Here is a 26,571-nt window from a genome sequence, read left to right on the forward strand (position 1 = left end):
AATTATAATTTAGAGAACATGAGAGCCAAGATGCACACGATGACATCTGGCTTTAATCAGATAATGTGTTTTTGTGATGTCAGGGAGGGTTAAATGTTTACCAGAAAACATTTCCACTTGGCATAGTCTCAGAAATGTTTTTCATGTCATTGATTTAAAATCTTTCAAAGATGACAGTTTCTGACAGCGTAGCACTTTTTCCAACACAATACTGGAATACAAGTCTAGATCGTGTGTTCAGGCCTGGTATAGAGTTGCAGGCCATGTCATTCAAAATGAGACTTATGTTCCTGACGTTGATGTTGACACTGAGCTATAGCTAGCATTTAGAGACAAAGCAAAAACCAGAACAAAGCAGAAAAGAAATTATGACAAGTCATTTCATGACAGAATCAAGCAAGGAAAGCCATTTTACACCATGTGGGTTGCTGCCGCATGCTCAATGAGGGTAAGCATTAATTAATGGTCACAAAGATCCAGTGAGAAAACATACATAGTTTAAAAAGTAGGATTGCAAGTGATATTCCAAATGTGGTTATTACTAAATCACTAAACAAGCCACAATTGAAAGGAAGTCTCTGAGATATAGTATAGCTTATGCACAGAAGCATTATGTTTCATACAACTGCATATAGTCCAAAATAGCACCATTTTAGTCCTCTGAATGGAAAAAAATTACAAAGGCAGATTATAAAAATATTTCAATCTTTAAAATTTGATTGATAAATTTTGATGGAATCGAAGGGAGGGGAAAGGAGACCTTGATTGCATTTCTCTAACTACAAATAAACCAGTCACTCCAGATCACTGCATTCATGAAAAACTGTTAGTATAGTATACCAGATTTTTCCATTGAACAGGATCTCAAGGACTCAGTTGATTTTTCTATCCATCTTTATTCTAATCTAACAATTAGCAGCATGAAAGTGGCTACTTAGCCCATCATATTTACAGTGCCCTTTCTAAGAGTAATCCAATTTAGGCCCCTAACCTCAGCTTTTTCTCCACAAGCTTTCAAATTAGTTCTTTGCAAAAGCATGCCTGATTGCCTTTTCATGTTGCTATCAATAGGATCTGTGCCCCTTTGAGGTACTACGTTCTAGATCTTAACAACAGTAATTTAAGAGTAATTACTTAACTGGACCCTATTCAAGGACTGAACCAGTTTGGATAAAAAATGATATAAAATGTCAATAGGTCATAAATTTACATTCAAGCAGTAGTTCTGGACCAACAGGGAAATAAACAGATGAGTTTAAAATATGGTATGAATGTGCACAACGAAGTAATGCAAGTAAGTCATCGGAAAGACAGAAGGTTGCATCCGGACATACAACATCTTGCCTCCAAGATCGGCATTATTTTGTACACCTCCACTTAGTCAGTCACACCTCAGCCTCCTCCATTCTGAGAAAAACAACCTTTGTATATCTAATCTTTCCGCATTCCTGCAATCTTCAAGACCTGCCGACATACTTGCAAATTTCCTCTGTACCTTAAAGCCCTCCCTGTAATGCAGTGACCTGAACTTCACACAAACCTCCAGCTGTGGTCAACCAATGTCTCATACAGTTCCAGCATGACATCCCTGAACATGTACTCAATACCTTAGACCATAAGACATAGGAGCGGAAGTAAGGCCATTCGGCCCATCAAGTCCACTCCGCCATTCAATCATGGCTGATGGGCATTTCAACTCCACTTACCCGCATTCTCCCTGTAGCCCTTAATTGCTTGTGACATCAAGAATTTATCAATCTCTGCCTTGAAGACATTTAGCGTCCTAGCCTCCCCTGCACTCTGTGGCAATGAATTCCACAGGCCCACCACTCTCTGGCTGAAGAAATGTCTCCGCATTTCTGTTCTGAATTTACCCTCTCTAATTCTAAGGCTGTGTCCATGGGTCCTAGTCTCCTCGCCTAACGGAAACAATTTCCTAGCGCCCACCCTCTCCAAGCCATGTGTTATCTTGTAAGTTTCTATTAGATCTCCCCTTAATCTTCTAAACTCCAATGAGTACAATCCCAGGATCCTCAGCCGTTCCTCGTATGTCAGACCTACCATTCCAGGGATCATCCGTGTGAATCTCCGCTGGACACGCTCCAGTGCCAGTATGTCCTTCCTGAGGTGTGATGACCAAAACTGGACACAGTACTCCAAATGGGACCTAACCAGAGCTTTATAAAGTCTCAGTAGCACAACGGTGCTTTTATATTCCAACCCTCTTGAGATAAATGACAACATTGCATTCGCTTTCTTAATCACGGACTCACATTCTGATGTCCCTGATCACTAACTGAATGTGAATTACTTAATCTCCCAGGTGTGACTGCCTCCTGAAACAAAGCGTCCAGGTAACTCTTCCCCTCCCAGATGTGCCGCAGTGTTTGAAGCTCAGATTCCAGATCATCAACTCTGATCCGGAGTTCTTCCAGCAAACAACACTTGCTGCAGATGTGGTCACTGCCATTCACAATGGGATCAGCGAGCTCCCACATCATACAGCTACCTTGCCCAAAGAAAGAAAGTTTTCTATATGCCTCCTTTACCACCTCTTGTCACCTTCAGAGACATGATCGCATGCAATCCAAGGTTTCACCCTTCCTCGACTTCTCTTAATACCCTCTGGTTTACTGGATATCTCTTGCATTGTTTGCTTTCATCAAATGCATCACCTTACACTTCTCTGCCCACTCAAACAAACTATTGCTGTGTTCCTGACGTTGACAGCCATCCTCTTCACTACCAATGACCCGGCCATTATTTGTGTCAGCAGTAAATTTCCAATCATGTCTTCACAATCAAGTCTAAATCATTAACATATAGCACATAGGACAAGGGCCCCAAAACTGCACCTTATGAAAGACCACCGGAAATCACCTTCCATTTACAAAGACATGCGTTAACCATTACCTTTTCTTTCCCATCATTGACTGAATTTTGGATATAACTTGCCACATTTCCTGGAATCCGATTATCTTTCATCTTCGCTGATTAATCTTGAACATGGGACCTTATTAAATGCCTTACGACAATCAATATACTCAACATCCACTGCACTAGTCTACTCAATCCTCCCTATGTTCTCTCAAAAAATCCAACTATGTTAGCAAGATCTCTCCTGAACAAAACCATTGTCTGAGTAATTTGTACCTTCCCAAGTAGATCTCCTTATGGATTCCAGTAATTTTCCCACCAGAAATGATTTGGCCTAATCGCTTCCATATTTTCTGTTCAGATTAATTCCTAAAGACGTTAATGTATCATTGCCTTTGTTAAGTTATCATAAATTGTACCTTGAATATGATTCTTCTTGCACAACATGAGCAGTCGACGCTGATAATCACTTGAAGAATCAATGGTCAAATCAATAGTTCTTGTTTGCGTGGCTTGATTGAGAGTAGATGAAGTCGATCTTACAGCATCCTCATACCATGACTGAGAAATATTTTTAGAAATTGCTTTTTAATACAGAACAAATATATTACTAAAGAAAGACGAAAAGCTGACACTTTGCAGCTTGTACTCATCAGGACGAGGACACAAGAAACAGATTTGAGGAAATGGACACAAATTTATAAAGCGCAGGAAGTGGCTGCTGATTGGTTTGGCCAGTGTTGGCACGTAGAGCCAATATCTGTGAACCTTTGTATCTCGCATCAGGTGGAATGACTCTAGGCTGATTCAGGTACCGCAATAGGAATGCAGCATAGTTTAGCAGTCTCTGTGACCATTTTTTTTCAACGAAAACAATATCCCTTTCACACTTCAAATACATTGATGCACTCTGTTACATTTGCAATATTAGAATGAGCAGCTTATCAAATAATGAGCAATGTGATAGAGGCGGCAGTGTGCTCAGTTGATTGGATGGCTGGTTTGTACTATGGAATAATGCCAATACTGCAGGTTCAATTCCCCGAGCAGGTTAAGATCACCATAATAATCACACCTTCTCAACTTCTGCCCTTGCCTGATGAGCGGTGACCCTCAAGTTAAAATGAGAGCAGTCATCTCTGTACCTCTCTCTAATGAGAGGTGAAGCCCCCTTTGGAACTGTGACAGCTTTGCCTCAGATCTTCCAAGCAGAGAGGGATATCTTTCACTAGTTGATGCAAGTAAACAGAGAATAAAATCTGTGGCATTTAAAAAATTTCAAGAAATATGAGACCTACAGAATGCCCAGCTGGGGGGTTCTTGTGGCATGTGTGGTGACCCTACCTCTGAGCCAGGAGGCCTGGGTTCAAGCTCCACCGGCTCCAGAGGTGTATAATAACATTTCTGAACAGGTTGATGACAAAATATTGACAATTTGGACATAAATCTGCTCCTGCCACCCATTCAGGCAGCAAATTCCAAACCACATTCCGCAATAAGTTTTAAAAAATATAGGCTGTCCATGTTCACGTTGGACCTGCACAAGAAGCGTGTAACAACTTCTCTGAACAGGTTCATCCGTAAATATCAGAGTTTCACATGGACTCTTGTGAAACAGTGATTGGGTTGCCATCTTGAGCCAAGAAACCCAGGTCAAGTCCCACCTGCTCCACAGGTTGATGTGAAAATATCTATAGGGGTTTCACTCTCAGTGTGAAGGCAGGTCCATGAGCTATACATTCCAATAATAACATAAAATAATGTATCTTGTTGACTGTTCCACAACCAGCAACATTCTGATTGTGCTCCACTATCTCATGCTTGCATGTCTCCCATCAGCATGTCCACAATTTGATGGGATTCTGCTATTTGACATCATTTATTAAATAATCCAGATTGTGCTAAGAGTTGTACCATAAAAGCAAACAACTTATCAGGACCCAGTTTCAAGCATTTGTGTTTGCTGGAAGATATGTCTATCAACACAGAGGATCCTTTTCCAGGTAAGCAAATTTATTTTAAACAAATGTTACACTTTTTTTAATTCAAAAAATGGTCATGGAAACTTGTAATTTTTGTCGTATCCTCATGGCAATACTCTGTCCAATCAGAGTGTATTTCTGACAAAAGATCAGAGAGTCAAGATCAACAGATGCTGCTGCATTTCCATGCCAAGGATGGCCTAACTGAGCTAACTGCCTCCTGTATCACATTGCTCAGCACCCTCTTCTAATGCAGTATAAATTGTCTCTTATTGAGACTGTTCCTTGCATCCACGCCCTGAGTGCAAGACAGCAAACTTTGACTAGTCTCCTTTTAACAATATTGTTTCCAAGATAAAAATGCATAAGATTTGGACATACAGGCCATTCTGCTATAACGCGCGTTACGTCTACATAAATTTGCTGTAAATCATTTAACGAAGTGGGGATGCTTTTTCTGAAGTGATAACTTTTAAAAACATGTGTTGGCCATAGCAAAATCTCATCGCCAACACTAAACGTTATTTGTATTGCGTGATTCTTGTATAGCACAGGGTCGTACATCAACGTGACTTTGGCACTATGGAAGAAATGAGTTTACGAAAGTCAAATAGCATGTATGAGTGTGTGGCCTTTTTCTTTCCAATTGAGGTATTCTATTTTGTTAAAGGTACACTGCTTTTTTGTTTAGACTTCAATAGCACTTATCCTGAGCAGTATGCTGCTCAGACACCAGTAGGTCCGGGTGAGAGCAGTCCAAAGGGACATTAATTTCAGTTTATTAAAGGCATATTTTATGTAGCTTTTAAGTAGTAAATGTTAAGATATCTCAGAACAATTTGATAAAAAGTGAGTCCTTTGACACTGGGACAGAAGATGAAAAGCTTATTCAAACAATATAGATTTTAACAATGTTTAAAGGAGGAAATAGAGCTACAGAGCTTGAGAGATATGGGGAGGGCTACTCAGATTGTAGGACTTAACTGAAAGCACGACCACCAATGGTTTGGTGAAAGAAAGTGGGGAAGGTCCAATGAATGTCTTTGCAAATATTCCAAATGAATACCATCATTTCAGTACCATATCCTTAAACAGACAATATTCAAGTCAGGATGCTGAATAGCTTGGAAAGGAATTTATAGGTTGGTGGTTGCGAAAGCAAGCAGGCAGGTGCAGAGACAGTGAAGACAGCAAATGGTATGCTGACCACTCGAATACAGGAGCAGGGATGGCCTGCTGCAATTGTACAGGTGAGTCGACATCTCGTGTATTGGGTGCAGTTTTGATCTCAACTGAGGAAGGATATTCTGGCCATGGAAGGAGTGAACAATAATTGAGCAGGTTATTTCATAAATTCTAACAGGGCAGATGCAGGAAGGATAATCCCAAAGGCGGGAGTATTCAGAACAATGGTCGCAGTTTAAGAATATAGGGTAAATCACTTAGGACAGAGATGAAGAGAAATTTATTCACCCAAAGAGTGGTAGGCTTGTGGAGTTCTCAGCTACAGAAAGAAGTTAAGGCCAAAACTTGAGACATGTTTTCAAGGAGACAGACATAGTTCTTACAGCTAAAGGGATCAAAGGGTATGGAGAGAAAACAGGAATAGGGTACTGAGTTGGATGATTAGCGATGATTATACTGACTGACAAAGGAGGTGTGAAGGCCAAAAGGCCTACTTCGGCTTCAATTTTCTGTTTCTATGAAACTAGAAATTTACTAGAAATTAAGTATTAAGTCTTCATTAAGATTTTAGAAACACAAACTAATTTATTCTTGATTGTATAAAACTTACCTCTGGAACTTCAAATGGAATCTCCTGACCACTTGTCTTGAGTATCTCAGCAAGTAATCGGAGAGTTCTTTCCCGGGGTATCACATTTTCCTCTTGCATTTTGGTCCATGTTGCATCAGCTTTCCGCCAGTCATTATTTTCCTCTGTTTAAATTAAGCCGGTTAATTAAGTTACAAAAAAAAAGGGCAAATTGAAATCATTTCAGGGTCTCTGTTGAGCAATTGTGAAATGGAAAAAAAAGAGATTTTTTTTTTCTGCCACGAGAGATCAGAACGTGGAGCCAATAAAGCTAGGAATCAATCATACGCAATATCCAATTCAACTGCGAAGTAATATTGATTAAAAACCTTTATTACAATAGAAAAAGAATGCCAAAACTTTACTAATTGCTTTTAAACTAAAGCAGTTTTGGAACAAGAACTCTGTGACTGGGTCAATCATGGATTTTGAAGTCCAACACTCAAGCCAACTGAAAATTATTTATTTAAAATGCTGCCAAGTGGAACACAGCACCAAATAGTTATTGCATGTTCAGCAACAGATGCTCTGTTTTTCGCATTTTCAGTGCAAAACTTCTAACATGTAGAAGCACATCTGAATGAGCTGAACCTGTGCTACTTAATATAGTGTAACATACAGGTGCAGGAGCACTTGATAACATTACCTAACTTATTTGTACCCAACTGATGATACCTAAAGGATAAAGTCGCAATATAGCCTTTGTTCAAAGACTCCATCCAAAAGCAAATCTATTTTCAGTAGTTCAAATATATAGTCCATTCCGAAACCTGTAACTTCTGGGTCAGAGGCTAGACATTGTCTACAGAGCCACAGGACCTCCACAGTCTCAACATAAATAGTCATCTCAAACAGTTATGCACATTGGGGTTGTTCAAGTTAAAACACACAAGGTTCGCAACAAAAATACCTCAAATATGGAATTCAGTAAAATGTAGTCCAACAAGTAGAAGGCAAAGGACCTGCGTGACAGATTTCTTGCAATGACTATCACCCTCTGTTTCCTGCCACTCAGCCAATTCAAAAGCCAACTAGCCAGATCTCCTTGGATCCCATGGGCTTTTACCTTTGCTATCAGTCTCCCATGCGGGACCTTATCAAAAGCCTTGCTGAAGTCCAAGGAGACAACATCGGTTATGTTGCTCTCATCTACAACCTGCCTACTCGTTCGAAAAATTTCATTAAGTTGGTCAGAAATGACCTTCCACTAATAAAATATGCTGACTGTTTTTAATTAATCCCTGCCTCTACAAGTGCAGATTAATTCTGCCCTTCAGAATTGCTTCCTGTTGTTTTGCCAACACTGAAGTTAGACTGTCTGGCCTGTAGTTTCTGGTTTCTTGTGAAGGGAACGTTTTTCTTTGGGTACTTTAGTGGCAGCACAGAGGACTTCTACAGTTAAAGTTATTTGCAGGTTAAATGCAACAAACAGAATATCCCTGACACTAATGTTTCATCTGTCAGTCTTCTGTGACATTGCCAACTGCCCTCTCTCCTCCTGTACTGTAGTGTCAAATTTCATTAGTGCTACCTCTTGTTCTATCCTCCCCTGCTTTTGCACATCCTGTGACCTTCAGTTTTCTCTCTTCAAACTGTCTCACTTTCTCTGGCCTCATTCCCAATTCTTCCATCCATGAATCAAAATTTTATTTTTTCCCCTTGCTCTCTGGTATAGTTTCTAACCCATGCTAATCCTGCTCTAACTTTCCCTAAATGCAATGCTATAGGAAACTATTATTTAACACTTTTGTTTTCCCATATAGATTCCCAAACCCCATAAGCCCCTGCAGCCTTCCATTTGCTTAACTACCTTTCGTCTCTCATTAACTCCACTTCCTTGCAGCTTCACACATTCACCCACACTCCAATCCCCTTGCAGCCCCTCATCCTCCTTGCTAACTCCTAGTTCTCTTGCAAGCTCCAACTTGTCCTTCACCCCCTGAAAGCCTCCACTTGCCTCCAAATTCCTTGCAGCACATCATTTTCACTCTTTCACCAACCCCATTGCAGCCTTTTCCTATCACCCCCACCTCCTTCTCAGCTTCCCTCTCAGCCTTCTTATTCTCCAACTTCCCTCACAGCTACTTCCTTCCCAACACCCTTCACAATATTATTTGTGCTCCCAGCAACCACTTCCTTTGCATTTTTCTTTCAATCTGGTTCCTAGTCTCTATAACACATGGACATTGGCTCTAAGCTGTGACTCAAGACTTCACATCTGAACCCTAGCTCCCAAAAGATCATCCCCAGCGACTCTCACTTTCAACCCTTACTATCTAACTGTTGGAATCGAACAGAACCAGCTTGTGATTGCAGAAGCTGCTCTTCATATATTATTCATGATGGGCAGTTTTCCTCCAATTGATTGCCCAGGTGAGTTAATCTTATAGGGCTTTTTGAGGATTTGAGGGGTCAAATTCACCCACTGACCCCATGTAAACTGGGCATCGAAACGAAGAATTGATGCAACAGATTTGTTCAACTTAAATTCACAATCACTAGCACTGTTACACGGAAGGAAACAAATTACATACAAAGGAAATAGCAGAATCTCTCACGCACAGACTAACATAAACTACAACCATAGTGCACTTCGGATAGAAAAGTACAAATCAGCTTCAGAAACTGTTTTTAAGGGATTCATTCTCACCAATCACCCAACAGATAATACAGCATGCAAATTCCAGTTATGTAACAATAATTGCAATGTCCACTGGTTGTAAGAGACATCCTTGGAATAAACTGATCAATTGGAAGAACCAGCACAATGACAACAATCTTTTTAAAAAATCAATTCTAATTCACAGTCGATGATGTGAAAAGGAAATGTTTTATCAAAAATTTAAACACTGACTTTAGAATTAAATACATTACTGCCTACCAGGTTACTAAAAGATCAGTAGCAATCGTGTGCCAATTAACTTCTTCTGCCCTGCCCATTTCACCCAAGGGATTTATACTGGGATGAACCAACTGTCAGTTGTCAAAAAAATGCATTATAATTACACATTTTTGCTCATTCTAATGCTGGAGAGCTTTAATGCTGTAGTGTCAGTATTACATATCCTGAAAAATTAGCATCATTTCAGAACACAATTAATTTGTGTAGTGCTAGAAGACTTAAAGAAATACTGAACATCATGCACATATACATAAAAATCTTCACTGGTCTTTAAGATTAATAACAAATTAAAACATTACTCACTGAAAAACCTCAAAAGATAATAGTACATTTGATCCCGGTCACATTCAAATAGCTTCTGCGTCATTTCCACCATGTTCTCAAGTGCTTCAACCTGAAGCGAATTAAGAAAATATTTCAGAATTCAAAGATCTAAAGTAAACAAATTTTGTTAATACTGAAAGACTTCCACACGGTCTTATGATAATGGATCTTATAAAAAGGAATTGCAAGTTTTGTTTTAATTATTGAGATGACTCACTTGGATTGGCAACGTACTACAGATAACAGGGCAGATGCAGGAAGATTTCTTTCCAGAGTTCTATAAGATGACATTGAACAGCAGAAGGAAAGTGCCGTTCTTCCATCAAGCCTGATTTACCATTTGAAAAGATCATTGCTCATCCAATGTTGGCCTCAACCGCACTTTCCTGCCTATCCCCTATAATCCTCGTCTCCGACTCAAGGATCCAGCCTCAACTACTCTGTGAAAGGGATTTCTAAACGATCATGGCCCTTGGAAGAAATTATTCCTCATCTCAATCTTAAATTGCAGGCAGCTTATTTTCAAACTGCATTCCCTTAGTTCTCGATTCCTGTTTAACAAAAAAACAAACATTCTCCACACATTCATCCTTTCAATCCCCTTTAAAATCTTACATATTACAAGGTCGACTTTTTTTAAAGCTCCAATGAGGATATGCCTTATTATAATCTTTCCTCAGAACACTACACTCTCCATCCCTGAAATCAGATTAGTGAACCCTCCCTGAATTGCTTCCCATGCAGTTAAGGAGACCAATACTTAACAGAATACTCAAGGTGCAGTCTCACCAATGCCTTTTGGTTTAGCAGCAAGGCTTCCCTTTTTTACTTCATCTCCCTTGCAATAAAGGTAAATTCAATTTGCCTTCCTCATTACTTGCTTTTACTGTATATTAATATTTTGTTAACACGGCCATGGATACTCATTTCTCTGTACCTCAACCTCCGCAATCTCTCTCCATTTAAAATATATTTTGCATTCCTATTCTTACTGGAAAAGTGATCATCATATTTTGCCACAACATACTCCATCTGTCACTTAACCCATCTATACTTCTTTACAAACTCTTTCTAGCCTTCTCAACTCCTTTTTCTGCTTATTTTTGTATTACTGACAAATTTGGTTACAATATAGTGTGTGCTTTCATCCAAATCAATAACATATATCACAAATTGTTGAGGGCCCAGCACTGGCCCCCAGCATTCCACAAGTCACAGTCTGTAAACCTGAAAATGAACCACTTATCCCAACTCTTTGTTTCTAGTTAACTGAGCAATCTCCTATCCAATTCACTGTAGCAACCCCAGCACGATGAACCATCATCTTGTACAATAAACCATGAACTTAATAATCTTGCTTTTCTAACTGAAATCACACAACCAACCTACCTGATTTGTGGCTGTGCATTTATCTGCAAACCATTGAAGCCTTCCTGGACGGGCTCGCAAGCCAGGAGTCTGACAGAAAGACAAAATATTCAAAAGAGAAAAAAGGATAGGATAATATAAAACATAACTTGGGCAAAAATTCATCCATTTCTTTGGATGACTTTGTTATGGCACATGTATAAAATGATCACATTTTTATTTGTGGAAATACTGAAGGAAATTTTTGATATCAGTAATTATTATTAAACAGCACTTTGTTAAATTGATCATTTGTAAAATGACTACATTAATTGCAACTAGGTTTTTGTGACATAAAACAACATTAATAATTAGATGCTGTTATGCCTGTTCCGCAAAACATTTGTGATATATAGTATTTATATTCAAGACTCTTAATACAACTACGTTAATTCAAGTTTTTATAGGAAGAATTTAACATCAATTTTTCATGAAATCACTCCATGCGATTTAAAGGAAACTCTATTGTGTAATTAATGTCTAACAATGTTCATGAAATAGCTTTCTTAAATCTATTTTACATGACAATTATAACCAGAGTGATCACCTGAGCTTCCAAATTCTTTACATTTTTTAAGGATTTAAATAAATAGATGAAACAAATTATTTCGATTTTCTAAAAATCAAATCAGTTTGGTAATACACTCCAAGTTCTCAACAATTTCATGCTTTCTACAATGAGGTAGATGGAGCAGATGTGTTTTCATGCTAACTTTACCATATAAAGTAGATTTGCATGAAAACTATAGCATGAAATTAAATATTAAACACCACTGAATCCTGAAAATTAAACAAAAGAGTCTGACTGTGGGTACTGAACAAATAATACATTTGATTACAACTTTCAATATCTTCATTTACCCAAATGACATGGATGTCAACAATACACAAATCCATAAGATACACGTATTAAATCTCCTGTGTTTAGACATGATTGATGTGCCTGTCATTTCAAAGTCAGCTAAGCAATAAATGCAGATATCCTTCAGTTTCATTTGATATTGAGAACAGTTTTCACTTACACTAAGACTCAATCCTCAAAAGAACATCTAGGTCAGCTTAACTAAATCTCCTAACCTCATCGATGTTCTATATTTACAGCTTATTGCTCAAGTATTTCACTAGCCCAGGAACTTTATAAACTCCAGAATAATGGCAATGATAAAAAATATTCATTCCATTTAAATTAAACTTCCTGTGGCAAAAGTCGAACATCGCTCAGCTTTTTTTACGTGATTGGAATAACATATCCTCAACTAATTTGGGCATTTTGATATAATTTTGCCATTATACCCACTTCATCTACTCATACTCTCTTCCAAAATTGAGAAGGAATTCAAAACTAAACATGAATAAGCTCCATTGAGAAAAATAACTGTCATGTTGTCTAAACTAACACCAAATTGGAATATTTTCCCAGGTCCTCGGTACGTGATCTCTTAGCTTCCAAAATCAAGTGCAACTCTTTACAGAAGTGTAAGATGATTGCACGGCTATACTGCAAATCCTCATTTTCATTCTTGTATTGCAGATTAAATTAATAACTTACATGGCTTTGAATGTAAAGCCAAAAGGAAATGATGCATGCTTCTAAACTGCTGTCTATAACATATCAAAAGCAATTTTACTGTAAATCAGCTGATGCACTCTTTCAAACAAAAACTTGCGCAAGCTCTTTATGTATAACAAATGGTGGAACCAAGCTAACTGTAGTCAGATTAGGATTTTAGTCCCAGCCTAAGACTGATTGATTTTTGTTGGAGAACTATTCCATCCCAAATAAACATGCTCCAGCACGTCTGCATTTTTAAGCAAATGGCATACCATTTCCATCTAAAGACATTCCATACTGAAAACAGCCTTGTTGTCAATGTCAGTCTTTGCTAACAGTAGGTGTCCAAAGTGTGGTAAACGTGAAGCATATTGTCCAAGACTACACCACAAATTTTGATAACCAGGGCTAGTGCAGTGTGACTGGGACAGGGTGGTCGAGCACCTTTGTCTTGCAAATGTTTAGTGCGAGACCCATGCTCTCACATATCTCAGTGATGATAGCTTGGATCTCAGCCTCCAAGTGCACTGGAGGTTCCCATTTACTTAGTTTATTAATTCCATTCATGCAGGGAACTTGAACAGAAGGAGCTGAAGCATTGCAGCAATAAGATATGAAAAATCTTAAGAAGAGCATCAATATGACGGAAGTGCTTTGGCTGCAAGGCCAAATGAGAGTCAGGTCTGTGGTGAATCCCTTTCTTAAGAAGTTTTGAGATCGTGAAGCGGGGGGGGGGATACTGACAAGTTTTTGAGAGCACATGATTATGAAGAAGGATGCTCCATAATATCTCCATTGATAGGGAGCTTTGTGAATCAAAGACAGCCATGTGCAAGGACAGGTGCTTTCCTTGCACTTCTCTTGTAGTTGCCATGAGGTGAAGATAATGTGCCCACAGTGCAACTTTGGAAGGAAATCTTCACTAACAGGGAAAAGACAATGGAGGAGGATTCTTGGGATAACTTTTGCTATGGTTTACAGCAGGGAAATTTCTTCACAGTTACTGCAGACCTGCCATTTTCTTAAAAATGGTCATGATTACTGACAGATCGCTGGCCTACTTCTCTCTTTCTGGATAAGGAAATTTGTCATGTAATCAAACTAATATGCTTCTCAATCATATTTCAGTGCTGTGGCAAGGATTCTGTTTACTCCTGATGCTTGGCTGATCTTCAGCTGTTGAATAGTATTTTTTTTAAAACTTGATGTAGGGTTGAGGTTTGCTGAGGCAGCAGGTATGGCATGCTGTGGGACAGAGTTGAGAACACTCACTTTGAAGACAGTCTTTGTTAAGGACAACTTCCAAGACGCCTTTCAGCTCTTGATGACGACATCGCTGTTCTGACCAGCAGTGAAGTATAGACTTGATTGCACAGACAAAAAATAGTTTTGACTGTGCTAAGAAACCCCACATATTTTGGCTAACTGCTTGATCCCCGGCACTTCCACTAACTGCCATCTGTTCTTTAGGTCGTGTGATTTTAGACTGTAGAGCTATTCTATAGTTCGCATATTGGGTTGCCGTCATTTTTCAAACCTTAAATGGTTTATATTGTATCTTAAATGCTTTTTCTATCACTCCAAAATTGATTTAATCTGCATTTGAGTAAATCTACATGGGCTGCTTTCACAAATCCTGACCCAGGATACATAGCTGCTCAATTAGGTGCTAATTCTATACTATTCTTATGTTGCTCATAAAAATGAAGGGTTTTTTTGTCTAAATGATTTTAAAATTATTTTACAAACTTTTTTTTCAAAAATGGAAAGCAGTGGTAATTTCAAAATATTTCCAATAGCCTTTATTAAAATAGTACTGTGTCCATCCCATATGCTTGTTATTCATGTTTATGGGACTGATTAGGGATAGTCAACATGGCTTTGTGCATGTCTCACAAACTTGATTTGAGTTTTTTGAAGTAGTAACAAAGACGATTGATGAGGACAGAACGGTAGACCTGATCTACATGGACTTTAGTGAGGTGTTCGACAAGGTTCTTTATGGGAAATTGGTCAGCAAGGTTAGATCTCACGGAATACAGGGAGAACTTGCCATTTGGATACAGAACTGGCTCAAAAGTAGAAGACAGAGGGTGGTGGTGGAGAGTTGTTTTTCAGACCGGAGGCCTGAGACCAGTGGAGTAAGGATCAGTGCTGGGTCCACTACTTTTTCTCATTTATATAAATGATTTGGATGTGAATGTAAGAGGTATCGTTAGTAAGTTTGCAGATTACACCAAAATTGGAGGTGTAATGGTCAGCGAACAAGGTTATCTCAGATTACAACAGGATCTTGATCAGATGGGCCAATGGGCTGAGAAGTGGCAGATGGAGTTTAATTTAGATAAATGTGAGGTGCTGCATTTTGGGAAAGCAACTCCTAGCAGGACTTATACACTTAATGGTAAGGTCCTAGGGAGTGTTGCTGAACAAAGAGACCTTGCAGTGCAGGTTCATAGCTCCTTGAAAGTGGAGTCGCAAGTAGATAGGATAGTGAAGGCGGAATTTGGTATGCTTTCCTTTATTCATGTGAGTATTGAGTACAAGAGTTGGGAGGTCAAGTTGCGGCTGTACAGGACATTGGTTAGGCCACTTTTGGAATACTGTGTGCAATTCTAGTCTCCTTCCTATCGGAAAGATGTTGTGAAACTTGAAAGGCTTCAGAAAATATTTACAAGGATGTTGCCAGGGTTGGAGGATTTGAGCTATAGGGAGAGGCTGAACAGGCTGGGGCTGTTTTCCCTGGAGCATCAGAGGCTGAGGGGTGATCTTATAGAGGTTTACAAAATTACAAGGAACATGGATAGGATAAATAGGCAAAGTCTTTTCCCTGGGGTGGGGGAGTCCAGAACTACAGGGTATAGGTTCAGGGTGAGAGGGGAAAGATATAAGAGAGACCTAAGGGGCAACGTTTTCATGCAGAGGGTGATATGGGTATGGAATGAGCTGCCAGGAAGTGATGGAGGCTAGTATAATTGCAAAATTTAAAAGGAATTTGGATGGGTATATGAATAGGAAGGGTTTGGAGGGGTATGGGCCGGATGCTGGCAGGTGAGACTGGATTGGGTTGGGATATCTGGTCTGCGTGGAGGGGTTGAAATGAAGGGTCTGCTTCAGTGCTGTATATCTTTATGACTCTATAATTGCAGAGTTTTGTTCATCTTACTTGAGAATGGATGTAATGGCATTGGAGGTATTACACAGGAGGTTCACTACATCCACAAAGAAGGGGTTTTGTCTAATTGAGAAAAGATCTAATTGAGGTACACAAAATGCTAAAGATGTTTGACAAAGTAGAAGAAGAAAGGGTGTTTCCTTTCATAGAGCAATCTAGAATGAGACGGCATAGCAGATTTAAAACAGAAATAGGGAGAAATTACTTCGCTCAAAGGACTGTGAATCTGTGGAATTCACTACCCCGGATTGCAACAGAAGCTGAAGATTGACAGATTTGTGATTAGTTACAGGCTGAAGGGATATGGGCAGCAGGCAGGAAAGTGGAGACAAGGCCATGTTGTAGTCAGCCATGGTCGAGCCCGCACCATGTTAAAAAGTACACAGAGTAGAATCGCCCACACATTCTTCATGTTGTCAATTAAGCTCATTTTCTGGTGAATACATTGCTGAAATATCATAATACAATCTTTCCTCTTCACATTCTAATTGCCCGACGTACACTTCCAGCAACTTCTATTTTTTAATAGTTCATTTTCTCCTGCTCACTTTCAACTCCCAGCTTCTTTGTTTAACAAATCAACGGTATGTACAGAGACGTTGTCTACAAAGAACCTCCATCCATTAATGAAACAGGAGTAGTTATATATAACTTGAGGGTAATCACTCTGTAAGAATAGTGTAATGTGAAGAGGTGGTTCCATGAACTATCACAGTTGTATGAGAATTGGATCTATGCTGCTGGCTTTACTTTGAGTCATTCCAGTCATATAGCTGACTGACCTCTCTGATCCCCTGTGCGCATGTGTTTGTTCAACCTGTAACCTTTAAGAACAAGGAGGTAGCTTCAAAGTATGACTCTCAGTTTAGTTTAAAGACTAACATTAAATATTCTAATCTTTCAAGTATAAATCCATGCAGAAAATTCCTGAGAAAAAAATTCTAAAACGCTGGCATATCATTCAGAACAATAAAGGTAAAAGATCAGCAAAAGCACAAACTTGGCTTGCAGTAATGACTCTGATCCTGTTGCTTTATGGCTGGTCATCTTGCCAACTGCAATCATTCATTAGAATATATCTTGTCTATTTACACAGACTTTTAAAGAAACACAAATGGTCAGCTAGAAAAAACAAGTGCGGTGTTTGGAAGCTACAAACAACATGTATCACATCAGAAGAGATGAGTAGTCAAAAGGATCCTTTAATGCCATCTCTAAACAACAAGTGACAATATGGAAAAGTACTTCATATTGTAATATGCTCTCAGATCATCGTGTCAAGTTTCTCCTATCACCATTCACACAAGAGTTTATTCCCATATTAGATGGCTATATATATTCGCTGCAGCTAAAGTTCACATTTGGCAGGCCAAAACCTATAATCATTGGACTATAGTGGACCAAACTGAGGTATTTCAAAACAAGGGACTCAACTGTACTGACACAAAGATCTAATTTTTTGATGCATAATGGAACACAGCCTTAAGTTAGAGCTGCTCCATTTCGTAGTGAAAATTAAACTTTATTTGTTTCAAGAAGAACTCTCTTTCAGATGCTGGGTCAATTCAAATTTTCAAGATTGAGATCAATAGATTTTAGTCAGGTAAAGATTTAAAAGGAGTATGTAACAACATTGAGTAACTGGAATTGTTTCAATTCACACAACCTAATGGAATGGTGAAACAAGCTCGAGGAATTAAATACACTATTCCTATTCTCACTCTTCATAACAAGTCTTACGGCAAGATCAGAATACATTCTTTGAAAATAGAAAAGACATTATATGTATTAAGATAAAAATTAAAATTCACTTTTTAAAAAAATGGCTCCAACAAGAGTACGAAGGTCTTTTTAGATCAACATATCTCCTGATGTCAGTACTCCAAAAAAATGTAAACGCTGGACAAACAGATAGTTTTACTTCAACTTATCCCTTTATATTACTAGGAAAGATTTTAATCAAGACCAGATACAGTATGCAAAATGTAGTTGCGTGATCAGTCACCTTTGGCTGAGCATAAGCTGCTTAAGGAATTACAGGAAGGAAAAGTTGAATTTAATATGATGCTGCAGCAGACTGGCTGATTATTTGCTCTCAGACATGTCCTATAGTAAATCTGACCAGATTCACCCTCTGTCTGCCTCAAATTAAATTCCGCTGCTTTTAAGCACAACAAAAGAATTGATCAGTAAAGGGGATTAAGAACTTTATACACTCAGGACTTGCAGTTTAATTTAATTGTTCTACAATCACAATTTTAATATGCAACCATAATATTTGGCACAAATGGAACAATTTAATCAAGCCAAGCTAGAACAACATTTTAATTTGAATAACATCTAACAAAAACAATAGCTATAATTCTTATTGCAGCATTATGCAGACATCAAAAGAAGAAATTCTATACTTATCACATTAATAAGGTTAACATTATTCAATTTGTAGACTAAATTGCATCAGTCAGAATTAGACTAATACTCATCTTGGGTTCAGAATATTAATTGATGCTCATTGTTCAAACTAAAATGGCTATGTGAACAGCATAATAGGATGAAGTCTCACCTCGATAATTTTTCTGGCCTCTTTGTATTTCCCACTCTGAAGAAAAGCGAAAAAAAGGTCATACAGCATTGTCATTTCACCTCGCTCCTGGTTTACAAAATCCATAGCTGCAAGCACAAGAGAAAATTTTAAAGCGATGTAATTCAACAATCATCAAAGCTGAAGTTAAATCTTAATTTCTTTTCATTCCAAGAAATGTTAGCAAAAAAAAAATTCTATGCACTGTACATTCCATAAGGTTCTACCCATCACTTTGGCTTCTCAGTGGCAAAAAGTTAATTTAACACATCTTTTGTCCAGTCACAATGCAGATTTTAGTTTGAGGGAAGTGGGAAGGTTCTTTCAAGAAGGAAGTTACAGGAAATGAAAATGTGTTTCGTCCTAACAAGCCTCTTCATTTTTGATCTGTCTTTGCTATCTCTGCAGTATCACATTTAATTATTACTGAATCCATTTGGACAAATTAGCTTAGTAGTTTTCCTTGGTTACATATTCCATGTCAATAAAACATAAGCAGCAGAGAAATAGAAAGATACCAAAAACCTCTTAGCTGCCCCCAAAAAATTAATACTGCTTCCAACTGGGTTTTGCACATCTCATTTAGCCCCTGGTTTTTAAACTTTGGAACAATTTGTCCAGATTAATTCTCAATTTCTATTATTATGCAAACTATTAGTATACTATCAGCTCAGGTTCTCCTCCTTTCCAAACCAAGCTCAATGTGCTCAGCCATTCACTACAAATAAACCCACTGGTTTTAATATATTGCAATTTCTCTTGAATATCCCCAAACTACTAAATGATGCAAATATATAGAATTGAAGGTTTTCACCCAAAATGTGAATCTGTACTTTTTGCAACATAACAGTCACTGCATGACTGAGTAATTTTGAATGTAAATACTTGGAAGTTCACATAAGATATGCTAAGACTTACACATAAATATTTTCTTTGTTGTGCTACTGGTCACTTCACTTAAATTAATCAATTTCAATTAATTAGTATTTCATTTCATAACATTTTTCTTAGTTCCTATGGGAGACTTCACTTCATAAGGTAAAAACTGTCCACAAAATAGGCGAAGAAAAGAGACACTAATTTATGCCTCACACCAATTTAGGGTAAAACATTCTGTTGCCACAGAAATTTGAGGTGTTATTCTAATACCAACTGAAGAAGCAACACATGGGTAAAACAAACTGAAATAGAGCAGAAAGCAAATTTAAAGAAATAACATTCAATGCAAAACAATCTGATCTAGTGCATCAGTTACATAGCAGCAAAAAACCTCAGTATTCTCCTTGAAGGTCAGTGCCAACATTCAAATAATCAAATATAAAACAAAAATAGAAAACGTTGAAAAGGAGATTAAGGGGTAAAAGCACTTAACATTCAGAATAAGTTTTGACACCAATTTTTATGCAACTGTCTGTAAATTAATTTTATATCTACCAATCAAGCAGCTGAAAATGCAGCATATGAAGCTTTATGGTATTCATGAATCGATAAATAATCACCAGTGAAGTCAATTTCAGAACTAAAACAGCAAACTCAAAATGAAAATTAATCCATAAAAAGCCGTAATTTATTGAAGGGAATATTCTACAGGTTTGCTTTTAAAGGGCACACAATAATTAGGATGCTGTGATTCAAATTCAGTTGGAGAGAGAGGGAAGGGAGTCTGGTAATAACACAAAATAAAATCGGTTGGCTTTCACAGTATCTCTAGTACCAGCCACCTTTCTGTAAGAGATCAGTGTCCCCCTCATCGACCAACTTGCACAAAATATCATGAAGCCTCGGCATCTGGCCATATTTCTTTTGACAATCAATTATTGCATTTAGGGCAGCAGGTAGATTCCCCCTGAAATAGAAAACAAAAAGCCTCATTAATATATTTGAGCATTAAAAGCAACACAGGCAGTCCCTGGATTGTGAATCCAAGTCCATTCTCATGAGTCGATTTATACACAAGTTGGAACACAAGGAGAGACAATATAAAATGGCATTCTCCTAAGTACAAGGAAATGTTCATACATTGGAGCTTTAAAATTAATAACACTCCATATCGGATCACATTCACAAATAAAAGCATTCATAAGTCAGAAATTTGTAAATTGGGAATCCTCTGTATTCTAAATCATATTTGGCCTGATGAGACAACGTTTTGCTCAAGAAATTCACACACTAAGTAATACCTTATAAAGACAGTTACAGTAATCAGAATGTCAAATGTGTCGCTATTAAACGATTCAACTCAGAAGCATTACACTTCTTTCTTAGTGACAGCAACAAGTCCAAGTTTTCTCATGGTCATATCCCTGTTTTGGTATCAAATACAGAATAAATAATGCTTCCTGCAAAACAGAAACCAATCTGACTACTTCCATTAAAACTGAAGGGACAGTGGAGGATTGAATACTGGCAAATTGCACGATAAAACGCTTGGCACACAATAAATCCTGTTCAGAAACAGTGCAGCTTATTACAGTTTCATGAAGCAAAGAGCTTATTTTTAATTCCACTTATACCTTGCAATGGAATGCTCAGAAAAGCTGTCTTTGAATAAAGCTGACGGTTAACGTTTTCTAAGCTAGAAAGGAAAGAGGGATAGTGACATCAATTCTGTGATTGGATGACAAAAAATGCAAGAGGAACAATGACATTATCAACATTGAAGAGGCTCCCACCTTCAATGAATCATCCAACTGCGAAGTATTCTTCCCATGATCATAAATTTGACAAAAGCAAAAAAATTAGACAATAACTATTCACTCCCAAAAATTAAGAAAGGTCAGAAAGACCTTTCTGAGGACAAGGCATAAGGTGCACACTGCCAACCATGTAGGACAGGGCGTCAGTTGGGTCTGTAGAGGAGGCAGAAGGCCCAGAGTCAACAGGATTTCAATTAAACATACTGTCGGTACGGGATCATTTCTGGGTCCTTCCCAAATTAGAGAGGAAAACAGTAAAAATGGAATTGGATACAGGCACAATGGTATTGATGATTTCCAAATCAGTTTATACGGAGATGTTGAGGGCACTACTGTTGAAGCCTGCCAAAATTACACTCTGGACATGCACTGTATAAGTGGCACCACTGAAGGGCTATGTATTGGTGAAAGTACAGTTAAGGGACCAGTGTGCAGAAATGCCACTTCACATAGTAAAACACAGACACCCTGCATTATTCTCTGTTCCAGGGACCTTCATGATAACCTGCATCTTCTTGGGTGCCTCATGTAGTTCCTCGCCATCATTGCTTGGTCCAAATATTCTACGGAGCATTTAAAAAAAACTCTTATTTCTCTTTTCACTTGTAGGCTGTGCTCCTGCAATCATTTTAGGGTTCCTTCTAAATTTTTCAAATGCTCCTCTCTAAAGGATTCAACAATCAAAATGTCATCCAAATGACACTGGAATCCTGGCAATCCACTTAGTATTTGATCCATGGCTTTCAGAAACACAGCCAGCACTGACATAATAGCTAAAGGAAATTGCTTGTCGCAGAAAAGTCCTACACGCCACTATTAGCGGCAGTTGAGACTCTTTGTGACCCCAATCTGTAAGTAGGCCTGCAACAGATCCATTTTTCAGAGTTTCTTTCCCCATACCACTCCAGTGCATAAGTCTTTTATGGTGGTATCCTATGAATCAAGACAGAGGAGAATTACACTCAAGTAGAAAAAGGATTGAGCATCGTGCTCGGTGTCAAAAGTTCACCCATTTCCTTTAGGCCAGGCACTTCATGCTACTGACCATATATAATCCTCCAACCCTCAATCTTTGGCCAACACATAGGAAACACCATCAATGGTGGCAGTACACGTACAGAGATGGGCACTCGCTCTGTCAGCCTACTCACACGAGATCAAAACTGTCAGGCAGAGAAGCACATATCAATTCAGATGCCCTGTCAAGGCTGCCACTACTAAGCAATATATTATGTACTTTTCCCAGGATGACAAGGTGCTGGTGTCCCAGTTTTGAGCCTTCATCTCGAGTGTGGACCAGTCCTGGAAACCACTCCGAATTGAACCCTTACCTCTACAGAAGGTAGGAGTTTTCTGTGTTTAATGTGGGAATGACAAGGAACGTCAAGGTCAAGGCTACTCCAAAGAGGAGAGACAGTGCTGACCCAGAATTCTACATCTGGGAAAAAATGGAGCCCAACAGTGATGGTGGCTCAAACAGAACCATTGCCATATGCAGTGCAGACTAAGGATGAACTGGTCTAGAGGAGACATGCAGACCAGTTGGTGGTCACACCTCATAAATGGAGTAAGTCCTCAGAATACCAAGCCTGTGCAGATGGGACTAGTGGTGTTGACCAAGTCAGGGTCAGTCATGCCCAGGGAGGTGACAACAGCAGTATCACAATCCAACCACAGCAGGGAGGAATGTACTTGCAGAACAACAGAGTTTCTGGAAGCCGGGGAGACTACACTGGTAAAAGTTCCTGAAACAAGGAGACTGTTTTCTAGGAATCATCAACCTCCTGAGAGACTGATCATGTTAATGTAAACTACAGAAGGGTCATTTACTTTTTCCACGTCTTTTTGTATATATTCCTAATAATGTATGTTAGCTACAATGCTGGTATAACACTTATAATTTTTGTGTACATTTATTGATGAGAGTTTTAAAATAAAGGTGAGGCATGTCACATATGTGTCCCTTTGAGACAGCTGGTCAGGTGATCTGAAATATATATATATGTTCAGATTTACTATTTGTCTACCTAGTATACAACTCCTGGTTCTAAAGCACCAAAATAATAATGACAACCTGCATTAAGATAGAAGTTTACATAGAAGGCACTCAGTGCTTCACATATTAATATCAATATCATAACTATTAAAGAGCAGAGGGGAGGTATAAACATTGGGTATTATAAAGTTTCAGTGAGAGGAGCTGAAGAGTGATGGACTTTAGAAGGGAGCTTTATCAAGGGTACTGATAGCTCTGCCATCAAACTTGAGGCACTATGTACAAAACACGCAAAACAGGATCCTGTAACATACCCCAAAAGGAGGAGCAAAAATAGTTGAAGTGAGGCCACAGAATAATTTGAGAACAAGCAGTTTACGTTCCCATGCTTTAGATTCCCAGCCAGGCAAAGCAATGACTCAGTAACAACTCTGTCAAGCCCTTCAGAATCTTGTATGCTTCAGTTGGATCACCTCTCATTCTTCTGAACTGCAGACAGCATAGCAACTCACCATAGGACAACTTTGTCAAGCCACCAACCAATTGGTATTTCCATCATTGTATTGAGTCCAAGTCAAATTACATACTTCCTTAGATGTAGCAATCAAACTGCACAAAGTATTCTGAGAGATCTGACAAAGCGATGGAAGCCTGGGACAAAGTTTATGTGCACTTGGCTCGCAGTTCCCTTGTGATAAAAGCAACATTCCATTTGCCTTCCTAATTGCCTGCTGGACCCAGCATGGACCTAAGCTATATATATATAAAGTGAACCACAGTCTCTAAGTTTCAGATCCTTTAAAATATATTCTGTTTTTTGTTTGTAGTATAAAATTGAATAACACCATGATTTTCCATCTGCTATCTTGCTGTTGACTCAACCTGACATACCTGTATTTCGTTGCAGCCTTTATATCCTCATAGTTTGCACTGCCATCTAGCTTTGTATCAGCAGCAAAGTTGGATACATTAATTTAAGCAAAACTTCAACTTCAAAATGCCCCATTTTTCTAGTCACTGTTTCCTGCTTGTTTACTCATTCACTAAGCAAGTTAATATATTACCCTGAACTCAGCGAGCTCTTAAATGCATATTAATCTTCTTTGATAACTTAACAAATGCCTTTTACATATCCAAGCACACTACATCTACTGGTTCCTTTATCATCACTATTGGATTAGATTTTTTTTAGATTATTCCCTACATGATTAGATTCCCTATACTGTTGGCCCAACAAGTCCATACCAACCCTCTGAACAGTAACCACTCAGACACATTTCTCTACATTTACCCCTGACTAATACCTAACACTATGGGCAATTTAGCGTGGCCAATTTACCTGACCTGCACATCTTTTGGAATGTGGGGAGGAAACCGGAGCACCCGAAGGAAACCCACGCAGACACTGGGAGAATGCGCAAATTCCACATAGACAGTCGCCAGAGGCTGGAATCAAACCAGAGTCCCTGGTGCTGTGAGGCAGCAGTGCTAACCACTGAGCCACTGTGCTGCCCTGTTAGTTATGTAGTGATGGCTAATCAGCTTGTAGTCCCCTGCTTTCCCTTTCCTCCTTCCATTAAATAATGGTGTTACATTTGTTAATTTACAATTTGCTGGAACCATTGTACAATCTGGAGTATTTGGAAAATATGACCAGTACACCCATTAACTCTGCAGCCCCTTATTTTGTTTTAGAAAGAGTTCAAGGATATAGGGCAACATGTTCTGGTAATTTATTGGCTACTACTCCTTTGGACTTTTCCTGTTATCTCTGCTTTACTGATATTAATAACTTTATCTTCCTTACTCTCATCAGGCCCCTGGTTACCCTCAATGTTTGGTTGACAATTTATTGTCTCCTGAGCACAAAAACACAATGTTTAGAACATAAGAAATAGGAACAAGATAGACCATGAACTTAGAAATCAGGGAAACAACCTCTGAGTTTATGCAAAAGTTAAAAACAAGGTTTCAGTCTTTCTAATGCAGAATTGGTGAAAACAATTGTGTATCCATGACATCAGTTCAGGAGACTGTGTGTCAACATTGCCGTGAATATCTACTTTATGGTTCAGGTGCTTCAGAATATAAACTTTAAGTCCTTTCATTAAAACAGCAGTTAAAAATGGGATAAGTGCTGCTGAAGCACCTGGAAGTCAAGTGCAGTTCAAAAATTGGGATCATGTTACCTAAAAAGTTAATAATTAATACGGTAATTAAAATACTGAGTTTTATTATCAGAACGCGAAAAGCAAATGAAGGATTGGAAGGTGTACCATGTTTATTTAACAAAATCAACATGGAAGAGACAGAGTTGCAAAAGCAGCAGTTAGACTTACTTAGCTCAAGGTTTGCTATCTGGAAAGTTTATAGGAATGGTAATGCAGAGAAAGTCAGACCTGAATTAGTTTTAAAACATCCAGCGAACCCTGAAGTTATGTTAAGGGCATCTTGGAGCATGCTACATCATCATGGAGATGAATTTTGATTTTGGAGGTTTGCTGGTTTCTATATTTCTGGGGTTGTGTGTTGGGAGAGATCAGGTGTAGGTCAGAGTTGGGAGAGTGCTGAAGCACAAATAGTGGCTCCAGCCTCCAAATGTTTCTGCTGGCAGACAAAAGGCAATTACAGTTCAGAAGTCATCCCAGAATGTGGCGGCTCATGCTGTGGAGCAAAGTTAGAACTAAGCAGCAGCACTGGGAGACATTCATAGTTTTACTGCAGTTGAAAACGGAGGCCAAAGAAAACCAAAATGCAGCATTATCTTGATGCAATTGAAAAAGACTGGAGCTTGAAGAATTTTAATAGTAGCTTGGTAAAAATAGCTGTTTGATAAAAGCTGAAATGATAGTTATAATTAGATATTTGGAAACAGAGTCTTCGGAAGAGAGATTAAACTACCAAAATATAAGCAATCATTGAGGCAACTTGAGTCAGACAGGCTGTGAGGGAGTTCCAAGTATAGGTCTTTGAAAGTGAAGAATAGGAATCTTTGAAGGGAAACAAAGTTTTAATGTGATTTCATGACCAACAGCATCACCAACATATGGGTGGGATCTGGCTTGATGGCACTGGCAATTTAAAGTGTAGTTTTTGGGGGTATTCAACCAGGATTTGCCCATTTACTGATATCTGTTTCATTTTAATCTTAAATGTTAAACTACCCCCACATCTAGTCCTGAAGAAGGGTTATACCCGAAACACTGACTTCTCCACCTCATGATGCTGCCTGGCTTGCTGTGTTCTTCCAGCTTCCTGTTTGTCTA

General features: G+C 38.6%; 1 protein-coding gene across 1 annotated transcript in view; it reads right to left on the reverse strand.

Annotated features, from left to right (window-relative positions):
• The window catches only part of lrpprc (leucine-rich pentatricopeptide repeat containing), a 144,324-nt gene that overhangs the window by 22,544 nt on the left and 95,209 nt on the right, over window positions 1–26,571 (reverse strand). The window contains exons 24-29 of the mRNA XM_043695628.2: window positions 20,335–20,459; window positions 18,596–18,702; window positions 11,288–11,356; window positions 9,878–9,968; window positions 6,655–6,797; window positions 3,297–3,438 (exon numbers count right to left, since the gene is read on the reverse strand). Coding sequence (XP_043551563.1) covers window positions 3,297–3,438; window positions 6,655–6,797; window positions 9,878–9,968; window positions 11,288–11,356; window positions 18,596–18,702; window positions 20,335–20,459 — 677 coding nt within the window. The remainder of the gene's footprint in view (window positions 1–3,296; window positions 3,439–6,654; window positions 6,798–9,877; window positions 9,969–11,287; window positions 11,357–18,595; window positions 18,703–20,334; window positions 20,460–26,571) is intronic.

The sequence above is a fragment of the Chiloscyllium plagiosum genome, unplaced genomic scaffold, assembly GCF_037043375.1.
Source record: "Chiloscyllium plagiosum isolate Xiang-an unplaced genomic scaffold, Cpla_swu_hap1 HiC_scaffold_10, whole genome shotgun sequence".
In the NCBI taxonomy this organism is placed as follows: Eukaryota; Metazoa; Chordata; class Chondrichthyes; order Orectolobiformes; family Hemiscylliidae; genus Chiloscyllium; species Chiloscyllium plagiosum.